Genomic DNA, 12,357 nt, shown 5'->3' with positions numbered 1-12,357 from the left:
TGAAGATGCTGACTGCACTGTCTGTTTAAAATGCTGGACTGAAGAGGTACCTATGTTCTTACAGATGTGTATTTGAAATGAGTACAGGCAAGCTGTACCACCTGTGAGATCACAGAAGTAATTATTGGTATAATCTACTCCACTCAGTGTAGGAGAAACAGCAAAGCTCCTATAAGATGCTTGCAGAAATAGTAAAGTTGTCTCTATACAAAAGAGCATTGCTGACTTCTTCATTAAGACTCCTTGAAAAAATGTGACTTCCAACATAAATAACTAATATAGTACCTAGAGGAAATACAACAGCTCGCTGCCAACATACATGTATGCAACACGTAACTGATCTACAGCAGCAACTGTTTCTTCTGAACAATGTATAACAGAGGTATCTAATCCTGAGCTGGCTACATAGAGAAAAATAGATTTCTAAGTTTCTCTGATCAAGGCAAAATGTACTTATCTACTTCTGAGTTAGTATTGCAGAGAAATAGGGACTTCTAAAATATGATTCATCTCATCCTTAGGCAGTAGTCAAAAATAGTTCTAATGAGCTGTACTACAAAAGTACTTACTTCCTTTCAGTGGCCATAAAGGGAGTCCAAACAACAAACTGATACAGTTGTCTATCTAAAATTGTCACAGACCCATCCTGTCCATGTTCCGATGTTTCACTATCAATGTAAGACTTTCAGTATGAGACAAACCACTCCGTTCATTCTGGAGCTGAGCATTTCCACATCCCAGAACTGAGAGGAGACACAGCAGATTTGGGCAAATCTTGTAGAGCCTAGTGGCTCTTGTGAATCCCTATGAATTTATGAGTGTGTTTCAGTCAACACAGTCCCATGACTAGTCATGTGTCCACAATTCCAAGGAATCTAAAGACAAATAACAGCAATTACTGTTAAGTGGTCTCCACCTTCTCCACTAATTTTAAGGCATATATGAAAAATTAGTTCAGGCTAGATGACTATGCTTTACTACCTAAATTTAAGTAAAATTAAAACGCAGGTCCAAGCCATTGTTTAGATTGCTATTGCCTGACACCACCACAAGCATCTCTTCCAGCATGTCTACAGACCCAGTCTTTAAACAACTTAAAATTAGCAGAGACAAATTACAGCTAAAGTGGTTGTTGGTAACCAGTGGGAATATGTGATAGGAGGAGGGAGCTGAGAAATGTATCAAATGTCAGAAATTTTAGTAATCAACTAGCTTTACCTTATTTTAGTCATTCAGGTTTCTACTGCAATGTAGGTATCTAAGTAAGAAGTGTAATGTAAATTTAAGAAAATGTAAACTTTAAGAAAACGTACAAGACTTTACCTGAGCAAGCAGCATACCTCCCTTGACTTCATGTAAAGCTTATGTAAACCACATAGAGGCCAAACTTTAAATGTCTATATTAAGTAACTTTTCCTTTAGATCACTAAATCTCAACTTAGTCTTAAACTTGGCCACTCTTAGCATTTCATAGAGAACCTCCCTGCTTCTCTCCATGTGCCATTTCCAAAAGCAGGCACCAACGCTTTCAACACACCTTATTGCCTATTTCAGCTTTCAGGAAAAGGCTCAGGAACCTTTTCTGGCCAGCTAATAAGGGCAAATAATAGAACAATTCTGCTTCTTCATTTGGGCCTGTGGCTCCAACACTCCCTGGGAACAACCTGTGAAAACCTACTGAAGAGTCATTTCCCTTTTCTTTCAGTCTCCTAAAATCAACATCTCTGTGTTCTTGGTTTGTTTGTTTTAATTATTTAATTATTTGTATACAAGCCTTTTATCCACACATTTTGAGACTTTTTTATCACACTTTACTAAAAAGGAATTTAAGTCTGTTTTGCAGATTCTGTTTTGAAGTTGTCCCTCCACACCTGCAGTTCTACAGCTTCACAAGTGTTAATGGGGGGAAGCACAAAATTGAGAAACTCCCTATAGGTGTCTTCACCTCAGATCCATCTGAGTTATTTCTGAGAATGATGAAGAAACTTCACCACCAGGGGGATTTTCTTAAAAAACTTTTTTGGAGTAATGGCTCAGCAGCTGTAGGTGCATGGATAGTTTGTAAACAGTGAGAGCTTTACTAGAGCTGTCTCACTGCCGCAATAAGATGCCTGGGATGCTGGTGAACCTCTTGCCCACTCATTACTCTGACTTCACCAGCCACCTTTGAGCAAAATAATTTGATCATGCCTTCTGCTATACAAATATCCTGTGCACTTTTTGTTATCAAAGACCACAGAAGACACCATGACTCAGTATGAGCTGTTACAAAGGAAGATGTACACAAACTATGTTAAATTCTTTCTTCAGATACTACAGATTTTACTTAGCACTGTTTTCTCACAGTCTGCAATCTCTCTATTCGATCTACAACAATCAATCTTCTCCATCCACATGGCCAAATGAAATTCATCAGGAAAAAAAGCCAGGCCTGTTTTTCCACAGCACTGCTTGTGAGCTAGGGGATCTCATTATTTTCAGAATATTCATTAGAATCTCCACTTACTCTAAAAATAGTAGGATTTTTTTTTTTTTTTTTCAGTTGAGTGACTAGTGGGCAACAGATTCATGCATATATTTGTTCCACAACACAAGATAAACGTATGTACTCAGACACCACGCCTTCAAAAAGCAGTTGCCATAAATAGAGTCCACATTACAATATTTGACATCGTCAAAGCACCAGTTAACGTTCACTAATAGCAATTAACTAATTCATCTTCAGGGCAACCCTGCAAGCTAGGTAAAACTGATATAATTAACGCATGAGTAAAATGAGATTTAGGAGTTAAGTCAGTTGCCTGGGCAGAGGCCTTTGTGGTCGAGTGGATTAGACATCTGTCTCTCCAACCAAAGAAGTTGAGTCTAATCCTTTTTCTGACATTGATTTGCTGTGTGACCTTACGGAAAGTCAATTAACTTCTCTGCCTTAGCTGCCCTAGCGATAATGATGCTTACCTTCCCGGTGACACATGGGCGTTTGGAGACTGCACTGAACGATACTTTTAATGTACTCTTAAGGCCTATCAGTGGAAGAGGTGAAACGTTAAAGCTTCCTAGCTTTAACATCCTTGCTGTCTTATCTAATTCCTCCCTCCCACACCAAAAATAGCTTGAGGGCAAGAAGGAATTTCTTCAAGCTAAGACCCAGCTTGTGAAAACATGGCTGGCACCAGGAAGTGCCAGCAGATCCTATTTGGCCTACAAATTTACTAGAGTACAGGTCAGTACTAGAAATCCAACGGGAGTTTGGGGAGGGACTTTGTTGGGGAATGCAGTGATAGGACAAGGAACAATGGCTTGAAACTAAAAGAGAGATTTAGATTAGATCTTAAGAGGAAATTCTTCATTCAGAGGGTGGTGAGGCCCTGGCACAGGTTGCCCAGAGAAGCTGTGGATGCCCCATCCCTGGAGGTGTTCAAAGCCAGGCTGGATGGGGCTTTGGGCAGCCTGGTCTGGTGGGAGGTGTCCCTGCCCCCGTGATGGGGTGGTTGGAACTGGGTGGGCTTTAAGGTCCCTTCCAACCCAAACCTTTTTGTGATTCTATGAATTTTGTTTTGAACTTGCCCATGAAAGAAACTAGGAAGAAAAATGCCACGTTGCTGTGATGTGGCACACAGACTGCTCTGGCCATCCAAACCCAGCACCCCTGACTCAGAGTGAAGCTTCTTTGCAGAGCTTAGCTCTGAGAGGCTGTGCCCATGTACCATCCTCACCTTCCTGGTAGCTCTAAATAACATTCCTGTGGGATGATTTCTACAGGTAGCCTTAGTGCTAGCAGGGACACAAGCCCAGAGAGGAAGTACCTCTGTGTACACAGTGCCTGGAGTAGACCCCCTCGCCATGCTGCAGGCGTGAGCTGGCCACCTGCAAGCACTGGGGAACTGTACATCTAAAATCTGCTCTGTTAGTTCATTAGCAGCTGTCCTTGAGCTTCTGTCCTCTAGCCAGCATAGCATTTCATGACATGCCATAGGACATTTAGAGGTATTGCTTCTGCAGTTGGTGTTTGAACTGCCTGGCAGGTATCTAGGCTGGGGGTGTGTGCATGTAATTTTATACCTTTTTCTGTATGTGACCTTGCTTTGAATTATTTCTGCAAAATACAATGCTGCCTCAGCCTATAAAAATTCCTATATTCTAATACAGCAAAACCCAGTCAAACGGGACATAAGAAATCAACATTTACCTTTATATCTGTGAGCAAGATTAACACTCGTTCTCTTTAATATTGAAAGAAATGTCAGAGTTTTTTCCCTTTTGCCTGCTGAATTATAGCAAGCACAGCCAGAAAACTAATAACCTGCTGCCATCTGTGATGACACACCGATGCTTCCTGGAATCCTTTCTCTTGTGCATCTGCCCTGCGCTGGCTGCTTTGTTCTGCTGTCCCGTGCTCCCCACCCACTGACCCGATAGCATTCGTCTTTTCTCCACCCTCTCGGCTCTACTGATAATATGTTTAACATTTGCTTTGATGCTAGTCCTTGAGGCTTTTCAAAATCCTTCTTGGAAAGTACACCATTAAAAAGAAACCCTTTGGGGAAAGACGGGGAGGAAAGCTTAAGCAGAAAGTGCATGTGCTTGTGTATAACAAACTCCTCTGTGTTTGTCTTGCTGAAAGCTTGAAGATGGCTTAATGCAAACCTGCATTGCTGGAAATAGGGAATAAATACTGTGCTCTCCTAAAATACAGCTGGGCTAATTCAATAAACTCTGACTTGTTGGCTGCTACTTGTGCAAATATCTGCACATTACATTACAATAAAGTACTAATGAGCTGTCAGATCAATAATACAGATATTCCCAAAGCTGAAAGATTGATGATAGCTTGTCGCTATGTATTTGCTTACTGCTGAGACCACCAGTATGGACTAGCACGGGCCAAACGGCTCCATGCCAGAAACTGTGGAAGAAGTTAAAGATAACCTGAAGTAGCTTATAAAATTTACTCTGCAATTGTCTACTGAGTGTAGCACATAGCATGAATTGAAACCGTATTCAGCTTTCACATGCCTAAAATAAGACTTTTCAGTGTTTTTCCTGTGGGATAAAATTACCAGTACAGTAAAGAACATGTAATACTAGGAAGGACATCTTATTTTTCTTTCTTTTTCCTCTCATTTTTTTTTCCAGTAGACTTTGTTTAACCCTACATACAAATAATCACACTTTCCTGTGCATTGCTTTTCCATGTTTAAGTTGGGAACGAAATGCGTGGTTTGCCTATAATTTTTTTTAAGTTGGATGTAAAGGAGTATGAGGTCTCTGGATCTTGAGATAAGTTAAAGTTGCCGAGGTAAACAGACACACTTGAACTTGCAGTGACCTTGCAAAATATTGGTGGCTGTTCAGACAAAACTGGATTGCAAGATGGAAGGGAAATCAGTTCATCTTAAGTTTGGTAATTTGGTAATCATTACTGTAAACAGTGTTTTTACTTCTTATTATGATCACAAGAAGACAATGCATAGCCAGTATGAAACCAGTGCAGATATAGAAGATAAAGGCAAAGCTTAATCTTGGTAGGATTAGTGACTCTAAATTGATATGACTGAAAAAAACATTGAAAAATGCTGAAGCTAGGTAGCTTCAGGGACAAGCAAAATGCCTTGTCTGGTAATTTTCAAAAGTCTTTAGAGACACTGATTGCACCTGGAACCTCTGATTTGATTACTGAAATAAAAAATGCCTACTGTAGTAGCCTCATCTGTACTTTAATTAAGAGCTTTGTATTTAAATATAACCATCTGATCCCCTGAGGTTATTTTTAAAGTAAGCTTCTGGCAAGGCACCAGTATGGTAGATTAGAGGCTTGGAATTGAGGGAAAATCATCATTCAGCATACAGTTTAGAATAATGTGTGCATATATAGAGGTATATACAAAATCATGTAACAAGATACAGGTCTGGATTTATTAAAGCCAAATGGAGAGATATTTCTTCTTTTAATGTTCTTGTTCTCTTTTAATACATGCAACGTACATATTGCACTGCGGTCTGATTCATGTAAACACCGTAACGGCACAATCAATCTACACAAAAACTACAGCCATCACTTAGTTGTCTGCATCTACTACTACATCTCACGCCAGCCACTGAATGTGGTATGGGTACATCAACTCGCAGTTTACCAGGAAGCACACCAGCATGAGCTGAACAGCAGCAGTGACAAATGAAGCACACTGATGGCAAGCGAGCAGTGAGAAGCAGTGGGGGTGGCAGACTGGGGGTGCCAAGGAGCAGTCTTAAAAGGGGAGGGTGAAGGAAGGGCAAAAGACTCATACAAGACACCGCCAAACATGAAAAGCCAGGTAGCAAGGGATTTTTCTGTATCTTATTTGAGAAAAGAACTTACAGCTTCCAAATTTTAATGGGCAAGCATGTGCATCCATGGGGAAATCTTCAAGCTGCATGGGACACTCGGCAGAGATGGTCAATCTGTGAGGAAGGAAAAGAAAACCTGTCATTTTTCATCGGCTCCTTCCCTCTAGGCCCTTTACGTGTGAGTGCTGACACAAGCAAGCTTTTCCTGATGGCTCCTGGTTCCTGCTGAAAGCACAGCAGCCCCCTGCTAACCTGAACAGGAGATAAACCAGGCAGAGAATGGTGCTTGTGGGCCTTATCTGGTGCTGCTCAGCCACACGGACTGGTTTTTATTTATGCAGGCCGTTTCAGTAAGATCACCCTTTCTTATTTGTACGTGCAGGAGCTCCTGTGCTGGAGCTTCTGCCACAGACCTCATTCTTATCTGCTTTGTGTAGGTACTACCACCAAACCAGGAGTCTGACTGCTGAGTAAAGCACTGGTACAGACACAAAGAAGCACTGACTTTTCCTATCAGAGCCATTGAAAAGGGCCTAGTAATTTAGTTCACCTTCCTTTACCCCAAATTCTCCTCATACAAAAGGGGAAATATTGCCTGCCTTCTGCAAAGCACTTTTGAACAAATGAAAACTGCTGTACATAAAATAAGCATAACTACATTTGTATGACAGACTGTAACATCATCTCCAATCTCCAAATACTTTTTCTGTTTGTTTGTTTGTTTTCTAAGTGAAAAAAATTCTGCCTGGCTATGTGCTTACTGCTGTGTATTACCATAGTGAAATGGATATTCTGGATACTCCCACCAAGCTAAGCATATAGTACTGGAGTTAGTTTCTGTGCAAGTCATGTGGTATGGGGGCAATCCACTTCGGTTCAACATCCTGTGAAGTACTGTCAGGAAAACACGACTGGGACAGCCCTGCCACTATGTGGGAACTCTTGAGCTATAGTAGACATATGGGAAGAAGAGGAAAAACCCTTAGAAAAAGCAGACACATCCCATGGATGTTCTGCTTGATACGCAGATCGAGCTGAATGCAAATAAAAGTCTGAGGTACATTTCTGAGCACTGCAATATATCAGTTATACCTATACCAAATATATCAACAGAGCCAAAGCTGAGTTCACTAGGTGTATGCAGCATATAGCACAATGAAAATCTATTTTTAATTAGGCCATTTTGATATTTGCTTGGTACAAATGGTTTGCTTGGGATGGTGAAGACACAAATCTCATTTTACATTATGAATACCCATATGCCTTTCTCACATAATGCAGCTATCCCATCTCAGAGGTGACAGAGCAGAGACAAAGCACCAAGGACTGCCTTGTGCTGGGGTAATGCAGGGCTCTGTTGGAGGGGAGCCCTGGTTCCTTACCAAGCTGCTTCCCCATGGAACAAATCTCTGCAAAGAAATCCACAACATCCTACTACCAGCACATAGAAGTACCCTTTCATATCACAGTAGAGCCATGTAGCCAGACTGCCTAGCTATATGCCCTCAGTGCTACCACACCAAAGCGAGTACTCTTGCTATGAGAACTCCTATCCAAAAGGACCATAAAGTGTGACAATCTGTCTGTGTACAGATGGCACAGCGCTTAGACAGTCCAATTCAATACAACACAATGATGCCTTACTGGGGCACTCAGGCTACATGGACAATAAATTGGGGGAAACAGCTCCACTCACTGCCAACACACAGAAATTCTGGAGCTTTACCAGCAGCTGGAAATGACAAAAATAAGCACACAGAAATGTAATAGTATCGTTGGCTAGGGATCATATTATGAGGATGATCTGGGAAACAGGGAAGGAAAAAGGCAAACTGCAAACAGTAATAGAAGATATAAAGATAATAAACCATATAAAGCAAAAAATGTCCAGCTCAGAACAGAGATAATGTATCATTTTGTAAGAACAGACAGGAAGCCTACAATATAGAAAAGAAGTAACTGAGGCCTGAGATACCTGCCCTTAGGCAAACCTGCTCTTGGAATTTATTTTTATAAAAGAAATTTCAAAATCACTAAAATATGGAGTTGTCTGCAGAGGAGACTGCCCTTGGGCACCAGAGCGAGCAAAGCCAGTCACTGAGAGTGCAACATGGATGAATTTAACAATCTGGTGCTAGCAGCATCCTGTCCAGAACCTGCATGCTTTTCATAAAAATTAATCTAACTGGTACCTGAAAGGCAGCCTGCAACCCTTCCTATGCATTGATATATCTTCTGTATTAAGTATTGCAAATTTAATTTCCTTGATAAGTTCAGAAACCTTGCTCTAAGATAAAGCTGACATGTTTTACTGCAGTACACCTCCTCTCTCTTCGTCTACCAATGGTTATAGTAAGTTGTTTCATAGAACCACAGAATGGTTTGGGTTGGAAGGGACTTTAAAGATTGCCCAGTTCCAACCCCCCCCTACCAGGGGCAGGGACACCTCCCACTAGACCAGGTTGCTCAAAGCCCCATACAGCCTGACCTTGAACACCTCAAGGCTGCAGCTTCATAACACTTACAGTACTTCCCATCTTCAAACATCAAAGGAAAGGATCCCTATATCCATCTTACCAACAGAGCATCTGTGGAATCATGAAGCTAAGTGAAGGAAGATTCAATTCAGAATCATGAATAAGACCTTCTGTTTCATCTGAATGTCTTAGGAATTACAACTTGCTGCCTGAATCTCTGGGAAAAAAAAAATAGTCTTATGTGTAATGAGGAAGGCTGTTGACATTCCTGAACTGTAATTGTGGAGAAGTGAAGGTGAGGTGCAAAGAGAATGTGACCTAGTGGAATTCAATTACCTCTGCCCCCACCCCCCCAAAAAAAAATTATATATATACATATATATGTATATATCTGCCTATATTAAATGAAAGGGTATCAACTACAGCTTTAAGGAACTGTACTGCCAGAACTTGTCTCAGAAGCTGCAATATATCTCAGGTACCAGGGCTACTCTTCTGCCCTCTCTGAAGTCCCCAACCCACCAAAGGCAGCACATTCGTTAGGATGACACCTGGTACTATCTCCTGGGTCTAGCCCAGGTGTAAGGAGAAACGAGTTTAGCAGCTGCAAATGCACTTGGTTACAGCCTTCCCTTTTGTTGCATGGATTCTTTGAAAGAAGTTCCTTTCACTGGTTCTCTCTGATATCTGCATGTTTCTTTCCCTTTCCCATGACTCCAACCTAGGACCACTCCTAATCTGGCCATCTTGAGCAAAAGAGCTGGCTATGCCTGTTATATGCTAATCCTAGGAGCACACAGCTGAATCTCTTATGTACTTTTAAAATGCTTGGTGAACACTCCCCTGGTTACCTCTTACACAGTGTGCACTGCTTGATGCTGGTGCAGGGTCTTGTAAAGGGGAACACAACAGAAACCTTGACTATGCATTCTGATATATTGCGTAAATGTCACCACCGTAAATTTTTGCACAGCACTCTACGCCCAATGATAGTCATTTTTCATTGAAGTGTGAGGACCTGAAAAACAGCCCCACTGTTTGACTGTGGCCAAAATTGACTTCTGGTTCAAAGAGACTAGATTTTCAACTGCATGCAGGAAAAAAGAAGCTGCACAGCAGCCATCTGTCATGGTCTCAGGGCTGGAAGCGCGGGTCACTGCATAAAGATTTGCTCTTAGGTGCAGAGTACAAAGTACAAATTCAGATAATAGCTCCAAGAATCACAAAGAAACTGGTGTCCGGGTCTGCTCCTTCAAATATCAGCTGGGGTGATATTTGCACACTTCTTTTAGCATTGCGTCACAGGTTACGTACATTTTGCATATCCCATCTTACACAGCTGATTACAACACAGCTACTCCCAGTTTGCAGCTATTGCAGGAAGAGAAAGGAAATCTTGACATGCAAATATAAAACAGCCTTTGTATAATCCTTTTGACATGGTCACTGCAGAGTGACCTTACTGTGCAGTTACCTGAGCTAGAGGCAATCTCAAAACCAGGGTTTTTCTGTCACAGTATCAGCACTGTTCAAACTGCAGTCCTTTCAAACAGAAGCATTTAAAAGCTTCCCTCCTCCACTATCATTCTGTCTTAATAAAAGCTCTATGGGATTAGTTTCACTCAAACAGAGTTTTTGACAAGATTATAAGTAGCTGTTAAAGGTCCATTACAATGGGAGGATGAAACCCTGATTTTACTGAAGTTAAAGGTAAAATTCTCCCTGACATCAATGGGCCTGGTATTCACCCAAAATATGTAAGAAACCCTGGTTACAGCTGCTGATTTATTATTAACTACAAAATTTCACTTTCATAATGCTCCAAATACTTACACTGCTATTCAAAAGGTAATCATCCAGCAAAACCCTATAGCATACCTTTATTACCTGAGAAAAAAAAAAAAAGTTGTCTACAAATTATTTCACATATTATTCATAATTGTAAATGAAACTTTCATCAAGCCTATATTATGTGTTGCCTTTACTTTAAGAACATAAAATGATCACCGATGTTCTGTTTCAACAAAGTACACTTCAGATGCATATAATGAATACCCTTCTAAGAAACATAGCAAGACTTCACAGCAAGACATCTTCAGTCCATAAAAGTCATCTTCAAACATTTCTTCTAGAGAATTAAGCATGCTGACTCTTTCATGAGGCCATTCCTTTTTAACAGGTGAGGGAAGAAGGAGGTGTGCGATGAGAGAATAAATGCAGATGCTTGGGACCCAGTCACCCACTGGGTGTGCTGCAAGGAGTTCCTTGGCAGAAGTCCTGGTGGCACAATGCACCCTGCCCCTCAAGACACTTTTACACGGCACTTCAGGGCTCTCCTCGCTGATCCTGCAGTTGCCCGAGGGGGGCTGAAGGGCACAATACAGGTATTAAGGGATGGGGAGGAGAAGGACGAAGAAAGTTGAGGGATGCTGTCACATATTTCTCTCAATGCAAGGAGCATTACTCTTGGAAAAAGAGTTGGGAGATTGAGCAAAACCGTCATGTCTCTGGCTCCCTGGAAGTGTAGAAAACACTTTCTGGAGTATTATCTGCAGCTGTCAGGCTACAGAGGTGACTGGTGAGGGCAGTCACCTGCTTGGAGAGCTAGCAGACAGCCATGGCAACCTGCTTTTTCTTATCAGCTACTAGGTCTAGTATGCAAACAAATAAAGAGAGAGATTTAGGAGGAGAAAGCAGAAAGACAGAGTTACCAGTGGCTTTTAGAAGTAGTTAAAGCAAGTGTTAAATAATTGAAGAGTTACTGATGAAGGTGATGCGTTGCAGTTGTGACTTGTTGGCTTAGAGGTACTGGAGTCAGGGCGATATGAGGCTCTCCTGCCTGCCTGCCTTAGCCCCCAGACCAGCTCAGTCTTCTGAGTTCCTTGCTTTTGTGCACTGGCCTTGCCTCCAATTAAAGGAAACATTTTAATGCTTTGCTTTGGCCCTGCCTATGCTGGCAACCAGTTACTACTGTGGGGCTCAGGCCAGAATTGATGCAGAGGAGCCAAAATGCCCTGCCCATCATGAAGCTAGCCACAACTATTTTCCTTAGAAAAGGCAAAATGTTTACTTGAAACCCATCTCAAAACTACCTCAGCTTCTCCCAGGAATGCCAAAACAGAGTTAGGTGGATTCAGCCTTACCCAAGACACACCTCATCCAAAACAGCTGGCTGGTTCTCTGCAAAGAGAGACTTCGCTGTTGGGACAGACCCTTCTGCTGGAGGGTCTCCAGAAGCTTCCCCAGGTGCCTACTCCAACGGGACCTCAGCAGAACAGTTCATGCCTTGGTGGCATCTCTGGTACACACCCTTGTTCACTCACATGGATAACAGAAAAATAAAGATTTTTTTTTTTAGACTGAGTTGATTGGCAATTGATTACTCTCAGTATTTCAAACACCACCATGCTCACAAAGCTCCATCATCACGTTGGATAAGTGGCCAAAGGAGGATTCAAAGCCTTGTTCTGCCCCTCTTTGTGGGACATGAAGGCAGTTTTTATTTATAATGCTGTTTGTACACTCACTTCCTTGGGATCACCATGTAAAATGA

At 41.6% G+C, this 12,357-nt stretch overlaps 1 protein-coding gene across 5 annotated transcripts in view; it reads right to left on the bottom strand.

Moving 5' to 3' along the window:
• Positions 1-12,357, bottom strand: part of GABRA5 (gamma-aminobutyric acid type A receptor subunit alpha5) — a 57,337-nt gene that overhangs the window by 22,757 nt on the left and 22,223 nt on the right. For all 5 annotated transcript variants that reach the window (XM_084505599.1, XM_084505598.1, XM_084505601.1 and 2 more), the window contains one exon: positions 6,359-6,441. In XM_084505599.1, coding sequence (XP_084361725.1) covers positions 6,359-6,441 — 83 coding nt within the window. The remainder of the gene's footprint in view (positions 1-6,358; positions 6,442-12,357) is intronic.

Source organism: Aythya ferina (assembly GCF_964211825.1).
Source record: "Aythya ferina genome assembly, chromosome: 1".
In the NCBI taxonomy this organism is placed as follows: domain Eukaryota; kingdom Metazoa; phylum Chordata; class Aves; order Anseriformes; family Anatidae; genus Aythya; species Aythya ferina.
This window is presented reverse-complemented; position numbering and strand designations above follow the sequence as displayed.